A 22733-nucleotide genomic window follows, 5' to 3' on the forward strand; every position below is an offset into this window, starting at 1 on the left:
GACCAAACTGCAAGTTCCCATTAACTCTCACTATAAATTTCAGTGCACAAATTGGAGCCCCTCCTAAAAACTCTGCTAAGCCACAATGGCAACATGTGACAGGTGAGATGGGCAGAAAGTCACATAAAAGAGCAGTGAATATCCACAGCTTTGCTAATTCCACCAAGATGTCAAACAAATATGGACTTCATACTAACTCTCTTGCCTAAGCTAGGGGAACTCTTGCAACATAACCATTCTAAATCTCTCTGGATTTAACTCAAGGGAAACTTGAATTTAAACTTAATATGCTAGGGGCACCTGGTTGAGCATCCATTCTACTTAGGCTCAGGTCACGATCTCACAGCTCGTGGGTTCGAGCTCCTCGTCAGGTTCTGTGCTGACAGCTCACAGCCTGAAGCCTGCTTCGGATTCTGTGTTTCCCTCTCTGCTCTTCTCTCTCTCTCTCTCTCAAAAATAAACATTAAATTTTTTTTTTTTTAATTTTTTTTTTCAACGTTTATTTATTTTTGGGACAGAGAGAGACAGAGCATGAACGGGGGAGGGGCAGAGAGAGAGGGAGACACAGAATCTGAAACAGGCTCCAGGCTCCAAGCCATCAGCCCAGAGCCTGACGTGGGGCTCGAACTCACGGACCGCGAGATCGTGACCTGGCTGAAGTCGGACGCTCAACCGACTGCACCACCCAGGCGCCCCCATTAAAGTTGTTTTTAATATGCTAGAAGTCCACAACCCCTCAAGGCCAAAAAACAAAATGACTGCTCTGAAAACACAACCCTGAAGAAGCTCAAGAACTTTCCAGCTTCATCTGTCTTAAAACACCAGCTTGGGTAAAACCATCTATCTATCTATCTTTCTTTCTTTCCTTTTCTTTCTTTCTTTCTTTCTTTCTTTCTTTCTTTCTTTCTTTCTAAGAAAAAAATTTTAGGTTTTATTTACTTTGAGAGAGATGGCACAAGCAGGGGAGGGGCAGAGATAGAGGGAGAGAGAGAATGCCAAGCAGGCTCTGCACTGCCACCACAGAGCCAGACACGAGGCTTGAACCCACGAACTGTGAGATCATGACCTGAGCCAAAACCAACAGTCGGACGCTCAACCGACTGAGCCACCCCGGTGCTCCCAAAGCCATCTTTCTTATTACTTCGTTTTCTCGTGGAGCATACCAGAGGTGGGAAAGCAATCATACCTGGGGTCTAAAATCACTAGCTACACTGGGCAGAGGCAAACTTTTGGATTCCTTGATAAAAGGCCAAAGTTGTACACTAAATGGTTTTAGGATGAACACAATACTAAAGATTGCAGCTAAAGAAAAATGACTGGCTTGAGATAAAAGGGGGCTTATTTCGTAAAGTCAAAATGTCCCAGGTGAATAAACAGCATTAACTTTTCTCATGCATAGATGTAATTTAAGAGAGGAAAATTCTGGTATATTAAAATTGAAGTGAATAAAAAGAAATCCAGTATGTGTTTAGTCATTCAGTACTTACATAAACCACTTAATTTATAATAACAAACTCAGATGGCCTATGTCAGCAGCCTAATACACTGGGAAAAGCATAGTTTCTTTGTACAAGAACAGTATTACCAGAGATAAACATCAAGAATTACTCATTAAGCTAAAGGGAAATCTGAGAATTAACAAATCTTAGTCTAAAGAGACACAGAGAAGTTTGGTTGTTCAAAATTTACGCAATAATTTCCCCATGTACGTGAAAATAGGTGAACCAATTGTTTAGGGAAGGAACATCTAAACTTGGTTTGCTTTGAACCTCGTGATTGCTTCCTTAAGACAGGGAATTTAAGTTGAATGAAAAGTGCTGTGGAGCTGGAAAAGGACTATTTTCTGTCAGTGAAGGTAAGACCACCCTATAAGATGAACTGAAACCCTGAAATTTCCTGCCAGCAAGGAAGAATAACTGAGGTAATTTCATACATTTATTCTGGAACTGGGAACCTCTGAGCCAGCCCTTTTCAATCTCCTCAGTTTCTTCTCTATAATTAGAACGTGGCCACAACCATTTCAAATAATGAATCTTATGGCTGGTATGAAAACTTGATTTCAGGAGTATACTTTCAAAAACCATTTAAGAATAAATATGGCCAATATAATTCTGTTTCCAATCATTAAAATTTGTTCTGCAGAACCAAACAGAAAACTATAAGAAAATGTTAAAATAAAATTTTTCAGGCCGAAGAAATAATCGAATCCATAGTTAAGAAATCTAATCCATATTTAAGAAATTGAAATTCTTGAGAGGATTTAGAAAAATTATATAAAGAAAGTGGCCTGAAGCCAGGCATGTAGCAGCACAACACATTAGATCCTTCCATCTGTTTTCTCTGGATACTCAAAATTTTAACGCAAGGAATGTGTGGGTGTTAGTCAAATCTTTTGATTCAATGAACAAAATGTCTTTAAAATGTTTCACTGTCAAGGCCTGCCAGAGGAAGGCATCAGAAGGGCATACTATATGGTATTGGAAGTATTCCTGCCATAAGCTTATCACAATTCCCTCCATCTCCAGCCAAAGGTCATGTCCCACATAGTTGCCCAGGCTGAAAATAATTCTAATCCACTAGAGTTACACATAGAATGTGCCATTCCAGTGACAGCACAGCTTACAGCAAGAGTTCTCCTCTAATGGGACTGACAACAGTAAGATTTTATTTCTAAATGTGTCTTGGAGCTTTCAAAGATTAAAACACACAGATCTTCACCACCCCAGCCTCCTTGCCTGTACAGGAAACAACCAAGTTGTGAGAGCGTTTATCAGGCATGGACAGACACATCAGGCCTTGCAGGTGCTAGACAGGAATCACAAATGCTGTTCCATGAGATGTCTTCTGTTAACCCGAAGCCTTTGGTTTATTTTGTTTAGCAAACCACTCATCACTTTTATCTGCCGCCATTGCCTATAGAAAGAGAATTGGAATGTATATTTAAGTCTATAAAACAAAACATACAGTCCACTTGGTGCCTCTCATTGCAAGTGCATTGTCCACAGTCATTAACAATTACAATATACTGAATGCATTCATTCGGTATAGAGTATTATGTTTAATTTCACTGGATGCTGATGAGTTTTGAGCAACTGTTTGCAGATTCTCACATGGCAGAGCGAAGGGTAAAGCGTGCATCCAGGGGGTGTGGCTGGACAGCTGACTGATCAGAGAGCAAGGAGCAAGCACACGAGTCTGCGGGGTCCTTGGTAGAACAAAAGGCTTGTCACTCTTCGCGTCTGGGTAGGCTCTCAAGCACTTTCAGTGCTAATGAGACTCAGTGTTACGAGACCAGATATGAAAAGCTATTTTCATGTTTTAGCCATTAAGCCTGGAATGATTTGCTTTTACAATGACTCCTCTGATACCATTCTACTGATGTTGGTACTGTTTGGTTAGTTTGGGACCTCTTAATTAAAAAGGAAGCCTTGTGAATATGTTTTGGTTCCACTAGAGTATTTTTATTTTATTATTCCATGAGGCTAAGACCATGGAGAAGGGCTTATAGAGTGATCTGGGCTTAGAACCTAAGTCTTTTAAAACTTCCTGTCCAGGGGCACCTGGGTGCTCAATCTGTTAAGCGTCCAACTTCGGCTCAGGTCATCGTCTCACAGTTCGTGAGTTTGAGCCCCACATTGGGCTCTGTGCTGACAGCTCAGAGCCTGGAGCCTGCTTCGAATTCTGTGTCTCCCTCTCTCTCTCTCTGCCTCTCCTCTGCTCGCTCTCTGTCTCTCTCTCTCTCAAAAAGATAAAAACATTAAAAAAAACCCCAACTTCCTGTAATAAAAACATGCATATGCTAAAAGGGTATTTGGTAAGGATATACATTAATTTATTCAGTCAAAAATCAAGTACAGAAATACCTTTAAAAATGTCAGTTTTCATTATGAGCCAGGTATTATGCTAGGTTCGGGTGTGGTGGCAGAGACCTAGTCTGAGGCTTTGAGGAGCACACAGAATAGCTGAGGACTCAGATGGAGACAACTATTTTGCATGAGGGAGCACGCATGTGTGTGTCTCGTAGGGCATTTGCTGTAAGAGAAGCACGAACAAGGTGATATGAGACCAAAAGAAAACAACTAAGTGGTTGGAGAAATGGTATAAAAAGACTCATATACCTCAGCAGGAAGTGCAAAGATGGTGTCTGCCACTGAAAATGAAGAAACAGAAGTATATGTATTTTTTATTTAGAAACCGTGAAGGTGAAAGTGGCTGTCTTGGGCGGTGGGATTCAGAGATGGGACTAGACACCGTCGCACTGACTTATATAAAATCTTAGCGTTATGTGACCTTCTTTTGATGAACATAAAAAGGTTTTTGAAAATCAAGGTATGCAAAATAAGAGAAAACCGACAAAGGTGCAGAAGTTTCTGTCACTTAGGAGCCATAAAAAATGAGGGAAACAACAAATGCTGGTGTGGAGGATCCAAGAAAGCTTCTGAGTTCCGAAGGATGAGCTGACTAAGAAGGAAGGAAATAAACCTTTGGGTGGAGGCAAGAAGATACATCTTGGTGAATATACACGGCTCAGTGGGACTAGAACAGGAGGAAGGGTGGGAGAGGGGCAGCACGGATCAGATAGCAGGGAAGGGCCAGACACGCTCCATGCTCTGTCAGAGTTTGGAATGTATCCTGGAGGCAGCAGGAGCTATGAGAAGACTAAACGGTTTTTGAAATGACTGGATTTATGTGTTAGAAAGCTGGTGTTGGCAGCAGGGATGGCTGGAAGGTGAGAGGAGGCTTTTGCACTATTATAGGTGATAATGAGGGCCCTTTCCAAAGGGAAGTGGATAGACGAGAGATTTCAGAGTGGAACTCACACCTCTTGGTGACTAAATAGCTAACAGAACTTAGGGGTGAGGAGAAACAATGTTCAAAAATTGCTTTTTAATTCCAAAACAATTCTAAGATAAAAAGCCTATTAAATGTGAAAGTAAAAGCAGTTCCACTGCTAGGTATTTACCCAAGAGAAATGAAACATGTCTACGAGACTTCTACAAGGATGTTCCTAACAGTCTTCCTTCTTTTTTTTTTTTTTTTAATGTTTATTTATTTTTGAGAGAGAGAGAGACAGAGTGTGAGCAGGGGAGGGGCAGAGAGAGAGGGAGACACAGAATCGGAAGCAGGCTCCAGGCTCCGAGCTGTCAGCGTGGAGCCCGACGTGGGGCTCGAACTCACAGACTGTGAGGTCATGACCTGAGCTGAAGTCGGCCGCTTAACCGACTGAGCCACCCAGGCGCCCCGTAACAGTCTTCCTTCTAATAGATAAAAATGTTAAATTGCTCCACCTTTTTTTAAACATTTTTTCATGTTTATTTTTTGAGAGAGAGAGACAGAGCATGAGCAGGGCAGTGGCAAAGAGACAGGGAGACACAGAATCCAAAGCAGGCTCCAAGGGCTGAGAGGTCAGCACAGAGCCTGATACGGGGCTTGAACTCATGAACTGTGAGATCATGACCTAAGCTGAAGTCAGACACTTAACCAACTGAGCCACATAGGAGCCCCTAAATTGCTCTGCTTAAAAAAAAAAAAAAAAAAAGTTTTATTTATTTTTTAGTAATCTCTACACCCAATGTGGGGCTTGAACTCACAACTCTGAGATCAAAGAGTTGCATGCTCTTCCAAGTGAGTCAGCCAGGTGCCCCTAAATTGTTCTACTTTTTGAAATGCCCATGGATATCTGGGTGAAGAGGTTTCGCTGGCTGTTAACACTAGTCTGGACAGAGACAGCACTAAACATAAAAAAAAGCTGATAAAACTGGACTTAAAATTTTTTCTGCTCTTCCCCACTTACAGCAATGGACAGATCATCTAAACAGAAAATCAACAAGGAAACAATGGCTTTGAATGACACACTGGACCGGATGGACTTAATGGATACATTTAGAACATTTAATCCTAAAGCAGTGGAATACACATTCTTCTCAAGTGCACATGGAACATTCACCAGAAAAGATCACATACTGGGACACAAATCAGCCCTCAACAAGTACAAAAAGATTGAGATCATACCGTGCATATTTTCAGACCACAACACTATGAAACTCGCAATCAACCACAAGAAAAAATGTGGAAAGATAACAAATACTTGGAGACTAAAATTTTTTCTGTTCTTATAAGACTGTGTTAAAATAAATCAGCAAGCCATAGACTGGGAATAGTACTTGCATTTGTAGAGATTTAACAAGTGACTTGCTTCCAGAACTCCAATAAATCAATGAGATTTAAAAAAAAAAAAACAGATTTGAGCAGGCCTTGAAAAATAAGCAAAAACTCAAATGACAGAAGGGCCATTCCAGGAGAATAAAGTCATGTGAGCAGACACACAGTATGGAAATACATTCATATTTAGAGATTATAGACTAGAATAGCTAAGATGTAAAAGAGATCAGAGGTGTCTCTTCTAATCTGTTTGTCATGAAACTCAGTGGATCATATACATTGTTCTATATTGATATAGTCCAATTATATTAAATATAATTAAAAAATACATAGGGAGGGGTGCCTGGGTGGCTCAGTCGGTTGAGCATCTGACTCTTGATTTTGGCTCAGTCATGATCCCAGGGCTGTGGGATGGAGCCCTGCATTGGATGCTCAGGGAAATTTTAACAAAAACTGGGTCTTCACTGACATTAAGGATATAGCATTGATTTTTTTGGGTGTAATATCAATATGGTATATAAGAAAATTTCTTGATTTTTATTTTTTTTAATTTTTACTTCTTTTAAGTCATCTTAAAATGTATAAAATACTTAAGTATTTAGGACTGAAATACAGCATCTAAGATTTGCCTTAAAATTCCCCAGGGGGAAAAAAAAAGTGGGGTGGAGGGAATGATGAAAGATTATGGCAGAGTTGAATGGTGACAATCACATAGGGATTTGCTGTATTCTCCTATGTGTTTCTGGAATTTTTAATCATCAAGTATTAAAAATAAAATCTACTAAGGAAAGAAATGGATGAAAGATTTGAACATAAAATTCACGAAGGAAGATATGCAAATAGGCAATAAGCAAATGCAAAGGTGTTCAACATCAACAGTTATCAGGGAAATGCACATTAAGCCACACTGAGAAACCCCTGTACATGTTCTAGGAGAGCTAAAACAAAAACCCAGAAAAGCACAAATGCTGATGAGGATGTGGAAAAGTCGGAACTCTCAGATACGTACATGGCTGGCAGGAGCGTAAAATGGTTCAACTGCTTTGTACAGTGGTGGCAGTTTCTTACAAAGTAAGAACAGTTCCTCTCTTAGGTATTTACCCAAGAAAAATGATTCATGTCTATAAGATTCACACAAGAGTGTTCACAGTAGGGGCGCCTGGATGGCTCAGCTGGTCGAGTATCTGGCTCTTGACTTCAGCTCAGGTCATGATTTCACAGTTTGTGGGATCAAGCACCGTGTTAGCCTCTGTGCTAATGTCAAGGAGCCAGCTTGGGATTCTCCTCTCTCCCTCTCTCTCTGCCCCTCCCCTACTCGTGCTCTCTGTCTCTCTCTCAAAATAAAGAAACTTAAAAAAAAAAAAAAGAACGTTCATAGTAGTCTTCCTTATAAATAGATAAAACTCTGGAAATAACTCAAATATCCACCATTGGAAGAATGGGTAAGCAAATCATCATATTCATAAAATTGAATACCGTTCAGCAATTAAAAAAAAACGGGGCGCCTGGGTGGCACAGTCGGTTAAGCATCCGACTTCAGCCAGGTCATGATCTCGCGGTCCGGGAGTTCGAGCCCCGCGTCGGGCTCTGGGCTGATGGCTCAGAGCCTGGAGCCTGTTTCCGATTCTGTGTCTCCCTCTCTCTCTGCCCCTCCCCTGTTCATGCTCTGTCTCTCTCTGTCCCAAAAATAAATAAACGTTGAAAAAAAAAAAAAAAAAGAACATGGGTGCCTGGGTGGCTCAGTCAGTTAAGCATCCGACTTTGGCTCACGTCATGATCTCATCACAGTTTGTGAGTTTGAGCCCCGAATTGGGCTGCTTTGGATTCTCTCTCTCTCTCTCTCTTTCTGCCCCTCCCCGTTCATGTTCTTTCTCTAAGAAATAAATAAAGATAAAGAAAAAAGAACTCTGATATGTACAATTACATGGAGGAATCTCAAAAATGTTATGTTGGGTGACAGAATCCAGGCACAAAAGAATATCTACTGAATGATTCCATTTTTAAGTCCAAGGACAAACACAAATAATGTGACAGAAATCAGTACAGTAGTTGGCTACTGTAGTAGTTGGTGGGAACTAGCTGGAAATGGGCACGAGAGAACTTTCTACAATGATGAAAGTGCTCTATATTTTGAGCAGCAGTTGTATGAGAAGAGTTAGCTGTCAAAACTTATAAAATTGAACACTAAATTTCTGTTTATTTAAATTCTAGGCAGGGGCTCCTGGGTAGCCCAGATTCCCTCTCTCCCTCTGCCCCTCTATCCTGCTCAAGCTCTCTTAAAAACAAACAAACAAACAAAAAAATCTCATGTATATTTTACCTCAGTAACAACAACAAAAAATACTTGTTTGGAGCTTAGGGAGGAGTAGGGACTAGAAATTAGAAGTCAGAGAATGGAGGTACCTGGGTGGCTCAGTCAGTTAAGTGTTCAACTCTTGTTTTCAGCTCAGGTCATGATCTCATGATTCATGGGTTCAGCCCCATATTGGGCTCTGCGCTGACAGTGCGGGGCCTGATTAGGACTCTCTATCCTCTCTCTGCCCCTCCCCTGCTCTCGCTGCCTCTCAAAATAAATAAATTAAAAAAAAAAAAACCAGAGGGTCGGAGAATGATGGTTGCAGCTCAGCGCAGAGGTAACCAGAGGACTCAGAGAAGAAGAATGGCACATGAGAATAAAAGAGCCAAAGTGGGACCACACGTAAATCATTTTGGAATGAGACAGAAAGCCATGCCTGTGTCTGCGAAGCTATCAAATATGAAGATGGCAGGATCTGTAAGACCAAAGCAGAAGTGAGCTCGAAAGAGGACGAAGTTGGTCAGTGATATGAAAGAGTAAGAAGGATGGGGCGCCTGGGTGGCACAGTCGGTTAAGCGTCCGACTTCAGCCAGGTCACGATCTCGCGGTCCGGGAGTTCCAGCCCCGCGTCAGGCTCTGGGCTGATGGCTCAGAGCCTGGAGCCTGTTTCCGATTCTGTGTCTCCCTCTCTCTCTGCCCCTCCCCTGTTCATGCTCTGTCTCTCTCTGTCCCAAAAATAAATAAACGTTAAAAAAAAAAAAAAAAAAAGAGTAAGAAGGAAAAGAGTCTAACGAATGTGCCACCTGAGAGGCTGCCTGACATTCTCCTTTCCTTCATGATAAAATTTATAAACGCTACATTTTCTGTCTCTTGCTTTCGCTAACATTAACTGAATGTCTGTTATTATGTCAGCAGTTTGCCACGTTCTAGAAGCCACACGACAATCCTAGGAGGTGGCTAATACGATTTTCTCAAATTTTTAGGTAAGAAAACTGAAGTTTAGGGGCGCCTGAGCATGCAACTCTTGATCTTGGGGGTTGTGGGTTCGAGCCCCACATTGGACACAGAGATTTCTTAAAGGAAAACAACACTGAAGTTCAGAGAATTTAAGCAAATCACTTAAGGTCAGTCACACAGATATTAAGTGACGGAACCAGGACAGATTGATTCATTCCTTTAATCATCAACAGAGCACTCGCAGAGTTCCCATTACACACCCAGTGTGTGCCAGGAGCTGGAGTACAACAACTGCTTTGGATGCTGCTGAAGACTGAGTTTGAGGAAGATAGAAAAGTAGCTGTGGGACTAAGCAAGACGGAGGTCATGGGTGACATCTACATGAGCGTTTCACAGAGTCACAGGAGCCAGCGCACAACAGGCTGAAGCATGAAAGGGGTAAGAAGTAGAAATGGTATGTGGGCAGATTTTTTTAAAAGAAATACGGAGAAGGGGTTTGGGGGTAAAAGATTTTTAAAAGATGGGAGACTTGAAAGCTTGTTTGTGTGTGGAGGAGAACCATTCACTGGAAAGGACAGGAGTGGCAGTGTAGATTGGAGATGAGGGGACCAAAAGAGCTAAGAAGTGAGGGGGTGCATCCGGGCATTTCCCTTAGCAAGCGGAGTCATGATGCATACAGCAGAGCAGCAGTGGTTGCCCAGGCAGCCTGAGCACATGCGAAGGGACAAATGCTGCACCCAGTTAAGGGTCACGAGGGGGGCGGGGGGGGGGGGGTTGCTGGCTGGCTCAGTTGGTAGAGCGTGCGACTCTTGATCTTGGGGCTGTGGGTTCAAGCCCTACGTTGGGTGTAGATTACTTTAAAAACATAAAATATTTTGGGGCGCCTGGGTGGCTCAGTCGGTTAAGCGGCCGACTTCAAATCAGGTCACGATCTCACGGTCTGTGAGTTCGAGCCCCGCGTCGGGCTCTGGGCTGATGGCTCGGAGCCTGGAGCCTGCTTCGGATTCTGTGTCTCCCTCTCTCTCTGCCCCTCCCCCGTTCATGCTCTGTCTCTCTCTGTCTCAAAAATAAATAAAAACGTTAAAAAAAAAATTTTTAAATAAAAACATAAAATATTTTAGGGGTGCCTGGCTGGCTCAATCGGTAGAGCATGAGACTCTTGATTTCAAAGGTTGTGGGTTTGAGCCCCATGTTGGGTATAGAGATTACTTAAAAATAAAATCTTCAAACAAAACAAGAGTCATATGGGTGGCAATGAAAACACATAGTCCTGGCTCAAAAGTCACCCCAACAGCAAAAGGACACAGCTGTGGAGCCTGTTGCTTTGGCCCTTCCCCCACACACTTAAGACCATCCCCGGTGGGCCTGTGGGAATATAAAGTCAGAAATGAGACTCACATCATCCAACAGTTTGCTTCCTTCTGGATCCATCTCAGAAAGTTCTCGAAATGCTTCATCCCCCACAAAGCAAATTTCATGTCCATCCTACCGCAATAAAGAGAAAAGAAATTTGGCGGAAAGACACCTTGCAGAAACCCCTGGTGCAGCCCACCCCTTCCCTGAGTAATACTTACAGGGTCAGCCAGAATGACCACTTGCACTGTTGCTTTCCCTGGGGTATCCAGACTCACCAGGGGAGTCAGAATCTTCTGGTTCTCCCTTTTCATTAAGTCTTCTAAGTCTGATAACTTGAGGAAGACAAAGAGGCAAAGTGAGCAAGGGGTCATGTACCACTCACGCTGTGGTCCTCAGCGGCCCTGGGGGAGGATGAGATCAACCAGAGAGAACTCGGGCACCATGTGTTTGATTTTATTAACTCAGCTGCTCTTGAGACAACTGTTGAACTTGATACCAAAGCCACAATCAGAATGAACCGAAAGGGGGGGGGGGGGGGGCGCGACATTCTTAGCAGGTTCAACCAGCTAGTCACAGAGCTTAAACCAAAGATCTAGGACCAAACATTACCTCTTTTTGGGGGCAAGAAAAGGCAATTCTTCCAAAAGCTGCTGCATGATCAACTGTACCTTTGATACCCTGTAGTTCGAGCTTACACTGAAAAGAAATAAGAAAGGTTTATTTTTTGGAACACGTTACATGTATGGTTAAAAAAAAAATTCAAACAGTACTAAAGGAATAAAGTTAAAACTAACGCTCCCTTCTACTCTCCCCAGTGGCAACTAGTCAACAGTTTCCTGGAAGACACATGGCATGCACAGATCTTCTTTTTTTTTCACACAAACGGTGGCATAATTTACACATTATTCTGTCCCTTGTTTCTACCCAATGTTACTATGTCAGCATGTAAGGATTCACCCCATTCTTTCTGACAGCTGCACAGTAATCCATTCTATGGATGAACCATAAATTATTGAACTACTCCTCTAATGCACAGAACACTGAGGTTATTTCTTATTCTTTGCTATTACAAACAGTGCTGCAACAGATAACTTTGTACACATTTCTTTGTGCACGTGTATGGTGAGTACGTCTGTAAAATAAATTCCTGGGAGTAGACCTGCTGAGTCAGAGTGCACGGACTAAATCATGTTCAAATGCTAGGTTATTTAAGGGGAAAAAAAAAGATGAAAATCAATGATCACTTCTGACTCCGCAAAGGTTATAGCCCTAAAAATAAACAAAGGTAATATATGGGTGATGGTTATCAGCAATTTTTATTTTCTTCTTTCTGCTTACCTATGTAAATATTGAGTCACTGTGAAAAACTCTGAGAATAACCTTCATGTGATCCTCATTTGTAAGCCAAACTCAAAGTAACAGATTACTTCTCTCCAAGATCACTCACCTGGTTATCAGCATAGCCCAGCAAAGCCCTTTGCTTCTCTTCATCTTTTTCATAAATTTTCATTCCCAGTAGATTAGACCAGTAGTTCAAGGATTTCTGAAGATCAGACACTGCTAGAGTTACTTTTAATATAGGATCTGGAGAGTAATAAAACAGTAGGAATGGATAGGTCAGCACAGTGGAATAGAACAGGAAGACTAAATCAGGCTCGTGTATATATGAGTTCAGTTTACGAGAAGAAAGGGATGATAAGTCAGTATGAAAGTGCACATTATTCAAAAAATGGCATGAAGAAAGCCGGCTTGTCATTTGGTTAGAAAAATTACACCTTTAAACGAAATGGCAAAATACATTCCTAATGGGTTAAAGGATTTAGTTTAAAGAATGAAATCATGGGGTGCCTGGGTGGCTCAGTGGGTTAAGCATCCGCCTTTGGCTCAGGTCATGATCTCACGGTTTGTGAGTTCGAGCCCCATAGGGCTCTGTGCTGACAGCTCAGAGCCTGGAGCCTGCTTCGGATTCTGTGTCTCCCTCTCTCTCTGCCCCTTCCCTGCTTGTGCTGTCTCTCAAAAATGAATAAATGTTAAATAAAAAAAAAAAATGAAATCATGAAAATACTAAAAACAATTATTATTACAATTATTATTGCTACAATTTTGGGGTGTAGAAAGATTTTTTTTTAAACCTGACACCAAAGGTAGAAAAACCAGGAAAGAAAAAATGTATTAGGTTAATCACATGAAATGGAAAATTCCTAGACAACAACCACCCCCCTCCAAGAAAAGAAAAAAAAATGATAATCAAAGAGTAAATGACAAAGTGGGAAACATTTTTGCAACATATATGACAAAAAGTCCTGAATACTTTTTTACTCTTTTAGTTTATTTATTTATTCTTGAGAGAAAGAGGGGGGGAGAGAGAGAAAGAACGAGCAAGGAAGGGGCAGAAAGAGAGGAAGAGAGGATCCCAAGCAGGTTCCACACTGTCAGCACAGAGCCTGACTCAGGGCTCAAACCCATGAACTGTCAGATCATGACCTGAGCTGAAATCAAGACTCAGAGGCTCGACTGACTGAGCCACTCAGGCGCCCCAGTCCTTAATATTTAAATCACCTTTAAACATTAGTAGAAAAAAGACGAACATCCTAAAAAAATAGGTAAAAAGCACAAAGCGGTAACCCACAAAAGAAGGACTTGGAATGGTCAATGAACACATGAAAAAACATTCAACCTCACAAATAATCAAAGAATTTGGAATTAAAACACAACATTTTGCCATCTCACTGGCAGATAATTTTAAAAGTTCAGTGTTAACTGTGATAGGGCAGGGGGAAGAATCATAATTATATAGTACTGGCAGAGTGTAAATTATAAATTAGTTCATTTCTGGGCAGCAATTTGACAGAATGTACCCAAAGCCTAAAAAAATGTAAACTGCTTTTGAAAGAGCTATCCTATTATCACCAATTAAAGAAGTAATTGTAGATGTATGAAGGGCTTTCTGCACAAAGACATTCTTTACACTGTTGCTTGTAACAATGAAACACTAAGGACAACATAAACATCCAACAATAGGCACTGTTTGATTCCTGGATGTAATACATAGGAATCGCTATAATGGAACATAAGATACACATACATACATACATATACATACACACATATATATGCGTACATACGTATATATACACACATATACATATATGTACGTATATATACGTATATATATACACATACATATATATATATATATACATATACGTACACACACACACATACAAACATAGATATACATTCCTTTTGATAAATGATTGAAAGATACACTCTAAAATGTTAACAGTGATTATCTCTGGCTATGTGGGTACTGTTTTCGTCTTTCTTCTTTGCTTATCTGTGTAGGAAAAAAAATCTATTTTTTCCAAAAAGAATAAAAGTTCTATTAAAACATTTAACATTATTGGAAATTTTTATATTGTAAAGTGACCCCTGAAGAGCTGTTCTGACTATGGTAAATTCAGTACATTTGTCTTCAGTTTTCACCGCCTCGGCCCGTCTCTCTGCCTCTCCCCTGTGCATGGGTGCACTCTCTCTCTCCCCGCGAGGGAAGTGGCTCTAGGACAGGTGGACCCCCGTGGGCAAGACAATGGAGAGAAGAGTTGGATTCTTGATGCCATTGCTGAGATGCTGAATCCACTAACACTGAGCTGTTCCTACCTATAGGATACCCGCTCCGTGAGCTAGAACGTTTTCTTCATGTGCCAGCTAGTCTGAGATCGATTTTGATACAGCTGAAAATATCCTAGTAGGTATTACCAGTAGGATAGAGCCCAAACCAGTTTAGATTCCCTAGAATTATGCACTGAAGTTCTAATATGAAAATATGATTTCTCAAAGAACAAAACGCTGGCTTGGGAAAGACATGTCATCGCAACACAGAAAGACTTCACGGGAGAAAGAAATCTGGCTCCTCTCTCCTTTCATCAAAGATGTCGTTAGACAGAGGGCTTTTACTAGTTCCGCTATAATTACCTGACTGAGGTGGACTTCGATTCTGCAAATAGAACTTATATCCTCCTGGGGCTTCAGTTTCAAAAACACCTTCCGTAACTTCGCTGAGTGGCCACTCCAGCCTTCTGGCATTGCTGACGGCCTGGTTAGAAGCGAGTGTGATACCCTGTGACAAACAACAGTACCATCAACTGTATAACCATGGATCTTTTCTAGAACAAGATAATGAGGCAAAACCCCGCTGCCTTTACATGATGCCACCGAAGATTTAATTGGCATTCAAAATTTTCGCCTAGGACATATTTCTCCTCCAAAGATTCCAAATGTTGTGAATTGTAGGACAGAAATTCAAAGGCTAGAGAAGTTTGATCCATTTAACACCAAAGATAATCTTTCATTTTTTTGTTTAAAATTTTTATTTAACAAAGATAATCTCTTCTAATTTTAAAGATCTAGTCAGAGAAATCTTGATCTTACTTTAGTTTGCCAGCTACCTATTTAAGATGTTTTTTATTTTTGCTTTCTAAACAAAATAATTTAAGCCAATTATCAAGGTATCATTTAAATTTAATCAAAATACCTAAAAATGTACACTGTCTTCTGATAAGACCAGCTGCACTTTTTTTTTTTAATTAAAAAAAAAAATGTTTATTTATTTGTGAGAGAGAGACAGAGTGTGAGTGGGGGAGGGTCAGAGAGAGAGGGAGACACAGAATCTGAAGCAGGCTCCAGGCTCTGAGCTGTCAGCACAGAGCCCGAGGCAGGGCTCAAACTCACAAACCGTGAGATCATGACCTGAGCCAAAGTCGGAGGCTCAACCAACTGAGCCACCCAGGCACCCCAGACCAGCTGCACTTCTAACTTGGATTATCATAACAGCTTCTCTTGGGGCGCCTGGATGACTCAGTCAGTTATGTGTCTGATTCTTGATTTCGGCTCAAGTCATGATCTCGCAGTTCGTGAGATCAAGACCTGTGTCAGGCTCTGCACTGATAACGTGGAGCCTGCTTGGGATTCTCACTCTTTCCTCTCTCTGTCCCGCACATGTGCTCTCTTAAAATAAATAAACATTAAAAAAAAAAAAAAAAAAAAAGCCAGCCTCTCTTTCCCTGAGTCTTGTCAATCCATCCTCCATTCTGCAGCCAGAGTAAAATTTCTGAAACACACCCTACTCTCAAGACAGCGACCTTATGTTGTTTTTCCCCTGCTTAAAACCCTTGATAGCTCCTCATGTCGCTCAGGGATGGCTTCTAATGGCCTGAAAGGCCCAAAACAATCTGAGCCCAGGTCATTTCGGACCCGTCTCCTCTCACTTTCCTCTTGCTCTGTCTATTCCAGCCACACTGGCCTCCGTGCATTTTCTCAAATGTGCCAGCTGCTGTTTGAGGGCTTCTGCACAGGCTGTTCTCTATCTGGATTGCTCTTCCCCAGGATACCACATGCCTAACTCTTCTCTCCTGAGAGAATTTCCCTTATTTTGTCACCTCCTCATTGATCCCTACCCTTGAAACCTTCGTTAAAACTAAAACCAGTCACTTGTCCCATAATCCCCACCACCCCTTATTCTGCTATGACTTTATTCCCCTGCCAGGCATAAATTTTTGTCTGTTTCATTCACTGGTTATCCAAAGTTCCTAGAACTGTGCCTGGCACATAGAAGGCACTCAATACATATTTGTGGCATGAATAAACACCACAATGTGTAATTTAGTACATAGTTCATTAAACATATTTGTGAACATACATGTAAACTAAGTTCCTAAGTGTGAAACTGCAAGGCCAAAGGATAGATGCATTAATTATTTTGATAGTGACAAAGTGAGGTTGTAGCCATATACACCCTTACTAGTAACGTGTGAGAGTGGCGCTTTTTTAACACCCTTTCTAACACAGCGCGTTATCACACTTTTTGAGTTTTGCCAATCGGTGACAAATGGCAGCTTGGCAGTTGAACATTTTTTTTTCAATGTTTAAGAGACATTTCTCATGTACTTTCTGTGGCTGTCTATTCAATTTTTGTCCTTTTTTCAAAAAATTAAGTTGTTGATCCTCTTTTTTTTTGTTTAATTTTGCAACGGTTATTTATTTTTGAGAGAGAGAGAGATAGACCATGAGCGGGGGAGGGGCAGAGAGAGAGAGGGAGACACAGAATCCGAAGCAGGCTCCAGGCCCCGTGCTCTCGGCACAGAGCCTGACGCGGGGCCCAAACCTATGAACCGCGAGATCATGACCTGAGCCGAAGTCAGGCGCCCAACCAACTGAGCCACCCAGGCTCCCCATCCTCCTCTTTTTCATGTACAGGGATTCTTTACAGAAGTGGGAGGTCTATGTAACCTGTTTTTCTTTTTGTTCCACAAACTGAGGAGCACCGAAGGTCCCTTTCCTCAGGGATACTTTCCTGCCAGAGTCTCTCAGGAAGACCCAGGGCGGAACAGCTGAGCTGCTCTCCTCCACCTACATGCTCTCTGGCCCCTGCGGCTCCATCAGTCAACATCTGACTGGAGCCGGTGCAATGTTCATGGTGCCAAATGGTTTTGCTTTTTCTTCTCTCCCTGATTTAAATTTGGAGAGCGAAGAAAAGGAGAAACACAAAGAAATTTTCACATACACTCAATCACCAAATCCTCTTAACTCTACCTCCTAAACAGCTCTCAAGTCCACCCACTTCTCTCCAATCTCCCACAACTACCAGGTTAGGTAAGGAGCGGCCAGTCGCTTCCCATACCAGCCTTTTTTTTTTTTAATTTTTTTTTTTTCCAACGTTTATTTATTTTTGGGACAGAGAGAGACAGAGCATGAACGGGGGAGGGGCAGAGAGAGAGGGAGACGCAGAATCGGAAACAGGCTCCAGGCTCTGAGCCATCAGCCCAGAGCCCGACGCGGGGCTCGAACTCCCAGACCGCGAGATCGTGACCTGGCTGAAGTCGGATGCTTAACCGACTGCACCACCCAGGCGCCCCCCCATACCACCCTTTGAGCCAGTTGCCTCACTTCCAGTTTGGCTCCCTTCCAACCTGATCTCCGTGCTGCAGCCAGGCGGATTCTTGCACACCACACGGTGTCATCCCCGCCGCTTAAAAATGGCTTCACTCTATTTTTAGAATGTAGTCTGAACACCCTCACGTGATGCGGTCCCAGCTTACTTCTGCAGCCTCACATCTGCCCCTTCGTCTTCACGCACCTCACTCGACACAAACTGCGCTACTCACTGTCCCCTGACTGCCATGCTGCCTCTCACCTCCAGGCCTGCGTGCATGCCGAGACACAAGTCTCACTCTCCCACCCCGACCCCACTCACCGGCTCGGCTGTCACTTCTGGAGAGATTTCCCTGCACTCTCACCTCTCTGGGAATAAGCTGGGAGTTCTTCCCAGGTGTTCCCACATCTGCCTGTCACAATCCTGGCACTTATCACACTGCATTCTTTTGTCTCTTTACTTATTTCCCCATAAGACAGGAAGCTCCTTAGGCCAGGGAACATGCATCATTCTACTGTACCCCCAGGACCTAACCAGGTACATGGCATACAGTAAGTCACAGTAAATATCTATTAAATGAATAAATTAGTGAAGGACATACAGAGTGAGAAAGAGAAAAACAAAGATACTAGTATGTTACATCTGAACAGTCCTTTTCATTTACAAACCACTTTTATAGATAATTTGATCCTCCTAAAAATTCCACCTTGATATCACTATTTTTTATTTATTTTATTTTATTTTATTTTATTTTTGATATCATTATTATTTTAACAGGAGTTAACAAGAGTAGCAAGAGCAAATGACCAAAATAAACATCTAGCATGAGGCAGGTTTGCTTAGCAGAGAGTAAAAACTAGTGCCTCCTATCTTGCTGTGTATTTGGGCCCAGAGACATTATATCTACCATGAGTAACTGCTCAGTAAGAGGAAGATACTATAACTATTAGATGCACAGTAACTTGAATTCTTGCATGAAAGAATGTAGCGCATGCAATGCCTTCTTCTCTTTCTCCTTAAAGCTTCTCATGTTTTTCTCTGACTAGCACTGGTTGTTAATAGTGCAGCTCAATCTTAACAGTTCACAAGAGATAATTCTCTGGTTGGTGATCAGGACCTGACCAGACCCATGACGCTGGCCCTTCTACCTCTCAAGGTTCAGTCATTCCCCCAGAGTCGTCTTGTCTCTGTCAAAGCTGTTTCTAAGTCTTAACTTTTTTTTTTTTTTAGCTTTTTTGTTTTCAACGTTTATTTATTTTTGAACGAGAGAGAGACAGAGCATGAGCAGGGGAGGGGCAGAGACAGACAGGGAGACACAGAATCCGAAGCAGGCTGCAGGCTCCAAGCTGTCAGCACAGAACCCGACGCAGGGCTCGAACTCACAAATGGCGAGATCATGACCTGAGCCAAAGTCGGACACTCAACCAACTGAGCCACCCAGGTGCTGCTTAATTTTTTTTTTTAATGTTTATTTTTTGAGAGAGAAAGAGAGAGAGAGAGAGAGAGAGAGAGAGAGAGAGAGAGAGAGAGAACACACGGGGAAGGAGTAAAGAGAGGAAGACACAGAATCTGAAGCAGGCTCCAGGCTCTGAGCTGTCAGTACAGAGCCCAGTGCAGGGCTTGAACCCATAACCCTGGGATCATGACCTGAGCTGAAATCAAGAGTTGGATGCTCAACCAACTCTTGATTTTGTTTGGCTCAGGTCACGGTCTCACCTTTTGTGGGATCAAGCCCCGCATCAGGTTCTGTGCTGTTAGGGATTCTTGGGATTCTTTCTCCCCACTCCCTGCCCCTCCCCTGTTTGCACGCTCACTCTCAAACAAAACAAAACAAAACAAAACCCCATAAAACTAATCACTAACCTGCACCCAAAGGCCGTCAATTCAGCAGTCATCATACCTAACATCGTATCAGGGATCTCAATAAAAGGCACAGCCAAAAATCTACTAGAATGAAATGACATTTACCATGAAGTCATTGCCAAGCTTGTAGTGTCCGATGCCATAATTGTAAGTCAGTTCTGCGACAAAATGATCATCCTCAGGTCCAAATCCCACCATTGTCTTACTCCATTTCCCATCATAAGGCCTAGAAAAATGAAAGTAAGTGAACCCAGTGACACAGACAAAATCTGCCTCAGGCCTCCCCTAAGGACTTCTTGGGACAGAGCAGTGGGCAGTCACCTCTGGTCCTCTAAGTACCCATAAAGATGAGATGACCTGTCAGCTGGTGCTAAAAGCAGCAATGGACAGTGTGTGTGGGTCCCACCACAGAGGCTCCAAAGACCATCTGTCTGGCACTTATTCGAGGGAAAGATTTGTTTACCTTTCTTTAAAGTAGAGGACAGACTCCTATAAAGATGCTTCTTCAACCTGATCTTTATTTTCATATATATCCATCAACAAACATGCAATTCTCGTGAGGCTTGGAATTTTCCAGCTTGCTATGGCTACTGAGCTTAAGAGACCCTTGATAAAGTGTTGCTTCATTTAGAACATACACTTACTTGTGTTCTTGAAGTTGCCACCTTAATTTATTTTCTCCTGAATTTATCCCACTGCCTTATACTCACTTTGAGAAACTGTCTTCTCTTCTCCAGGAGTATTTAGAGCCTAAATGAGATTTTAAGAAACAAGGGGTCGGGCACCTGCGTGGCTCAGTCAGTTAAGCGTCCAACTTTGGCTCAAGTCATGATCTCACGGTTCGTGAGTTCGAGCCCTGCATCGGGCTCTGTGCTGACAGCTCAGAGCCTGGAGTCAGCTTTGGATTCTGTGTGTCCCTCTCTCTCTGCCCCTCGCCTGCTTGCACTCTGTCTCTCTCTCAAAAAAAAAAAAAAAAAAAAAAAAAAAAAAATATATATATATATATATATATATATATATAAATAAATACAACATAAATAAATAACATTAGAAACAAGGTGTCATACCCATTACAGGCAGCTTTGCAGCCCTCTTCAAATTCCTCATGCCGCAGAATCTAGTAAGGAAATTACAATAAATTGTCAAGTGTTACCAGTACTGTATACAGCATATTTAGCACAACTTAAAATGTTAAAACACAAACATTTATAACTTATGTATAATAACATATAAGCTTTACTTGTAAGACAAAGATAATGAGCTTTATATCTTGCCCAGACTAGAAGTAGTAGAGGTAAGGAAGAACAGTTTGACACCAAGGGTGAGACAACCAAAGCTGTGAAATCTACTTACACTGGGAAGCAGTGCTGTGTAGTTAAAACAACAACAACAACAAAATCCCCCAAAAACCAAAGTTTGGCCTTCAGCATTAGAGAATTCTGATTTGGAATTCTGGATGTCACTCAATAGTTGTGTAACTCTGAGAATGTTGCTTAGGGTCTGAGTCTCCCAATGTGTTGTGAAAATAGATAATTTATTAGACCATTTGACACAGAACCCCACAGACAGTAGGCTCTCAATGTCTTAGTTTCTACTCTCCTTTTTGATTCCCACTGCTACTGCTCCAGTTCAAGTTCCCATCAGTTCTCTCCTAGACTATTAAAAATCATCTTCATTGATCTTTTTCCTTAATACCACCACAAAATTATGTGCCTAATGCACAGCTCTGATCACATCATTACCCTCTTCTAAAATGTAAGGCAGCTCCCAAATTACTGTGCCATAAAATCCAAATTTCTTAGTATTCAAGATACTATCAGAAGTGTCCTGATATCCCATCTCAACTTCATCTAAGTAATCTAAGCTAAAGACACAGAAAACTAGCAGTGTTTCCCAAACATAACTTATCTTTGCATTGGCTCTTCAACTTTTCTAGTATACTCCTCCCTCTAATCTTGGTTTGTGGAAATCTTAGCTATCTTTAGAGATCAACTCAAACACAAGGTCTCCATGAATTATTTCCTGATGACCCAGCCCAAAGTTAAATCTCTTCTGTCGTATTTTTGTAATAGTAGCAGCAAACACTTATATAGCACATACGATGTATCAAATACTACACATATAACAGTATTTAATTTTCATAACAACCTTTAATCAATGAGGAAACATGTTAAGGGAGAGTTTTGTGGTTTTCCATCACTTACCAAGTTTTGACTTCCATTACTGTACTATGTACAATGTACTACGTACAAATCCAATTCTCAACTCCACCCCCAACCTAGGCCAGGAGCTTTAGTTGAAGACAGATACTAGGGTCATTTTCATTTTTGTCACCAAAGTTCAACACACGACCATGAAACACGGAGGATGTATTTTAAATGACTGATGAATTCAGGTAACGCCCTTGCACTCCACGACTTCTGCACTGTCTCTGCATTAAATTGCACTCTCGCACCTCTAAAGCCCTTGCTTACACTCCCCAATAGCTTCCACCAGCAATAGGTTCCACCAGGGACCACCCAGGTGATCCCTGTAGATAGCAGCAGCTCAGGGCTGGAGAGGGCGCTTCCGGGTGTTGGAAAGAATGGGTTCTGACTTAGGGCAGGCGCTTTTGAATACACAAAAGGGACTATTCAAAGCAGCCCTGAGAGAAGCAAAGCTCTAAATAGGCAATCTAAACCTTAAGGCTCCAAACCGGAAGAGACTGAATTGTTTACTGGAAAAGTATTATATTACTTTTTGTTTACTGTCTTTCCCCCGGCTAGAAGCCCCAGGAGGGCTGAGGCTCAATACCTGCAAATGAACTAGGAAAGAAACGTGTGTGGGCACACAGTCGAGGACTAATAAAGGCCCCTTTCAAAGTCATCTAACCCAACCAGTGACATGCAACACTTCCCGAAGCTGAAAACTCGACAAGGCTAAAAAGAGTCCAAGGCTAAGGTCGGACACCCATTTGTCCCCACCATCGTGTGCCAGCCCCTCCGGGCCCTGTCTGCACCTTCATTCCAAGGACATCGCGAAAGAAATGCGTCGTCTGGAAGCGGTTTCCCACTTTGAATACGAAGTGCAAAGCTCGACGAGAAGCCATACCCACCGGCGCCACTCCCATCAGGCGTACAGTGCTGCCCGCCGGCAGCTGCGCAGACGGGCCGGTGACGTCACTGGCAG

At 42.1% G+C, this 22733-nt stretch overlaps 1 protein-coding gene and 1 long non-coding RNA gene across 2 annotated transcripts; one reads left to right on the top strand and one right to left on the bottom strand.

Annotated features, from left to right (window-relative positions):
• The first annotated feature begins 702 nt into the window (after positions 1 to 702).
• LOC147574146 (uncharacterized) lies at positions 703 to 6149 on the top strand. Its single transcript, XR_015243943.1, has 2 exons — positions 703 to 830; positions 5797 to 6149. It is a non-coding gene; the product is annotated as an uncharacterized LOC147574146 (long non-coding RNA).
• GLOD4 (glyoxalase domain containing 4) lies at positions 2640 to 22716 on the bottom strand. The gene is made up of 9 exons (XM_025915452.2): positions 22564 to 22716; positions 20633 to 20682; positions 19671 to 19791; positions 14747 to 14891; positions 12219 to 12355; positions 11381 to 11467; positions 10990 to 11103; positions 10814 to 10900; positions 2640 to 2913 (listed from the first exon to the last, which is right to left on the bottom strand). The coding sequence occupies exons 1-9, from the start codon at positions 22672 to 22674 to the stop codon at positions 2848 to 2850; spliced, it is 918 nt and encodes a 305-aa protein (XP_025771237.1). The 5' UTR covers positions 22675 to 22716; the 3' UTR covers positions 2640 to 2847.
• Positions 22717 to 22733: the final 17 nt, after the last annotated feature.

The sequence above is a fragment of the Puma concolor genome, chromosome E1 (assembly GCF_028749965.1).
Source record: "Puma concolor isolate L17-30 chromosome E1, mPumCon1.1.hap2, whole genome shotgun sequence".
Taxonomy (NCBI): domain Eukaryota; kingdom Metazoa; phylum Chordata; class Mammalia; order Carnivora; family Felidae; genus Puma; species Puma concolor.

Excerpts from the sequence above, each read along its gene's own strand:
- GLOD4 (XM_025915452.2), bottom strand. The coding sequence starts at position 22,674 with ATGGGAGTGGCGCCGGTGGGTATGGCTTCTCGTCGAGCTTTGCACTTC. Across the intron at positions 11,468-12,218 it reads TGGGCTATGCTGATAACCAG|TGTAAGCTCGAACTACAGGG; the intron begins GTGAGTGATCTT and ends ATTTCTTTTCAG. Across the intron at positions 11,104-11,380 it reads TTTCTTGCCCCCAAAAAGAG|TTATCAGACTTAGAAGACTT; the intron begins GTAATGTTTGGT and ends GTCTTCCTCAAG.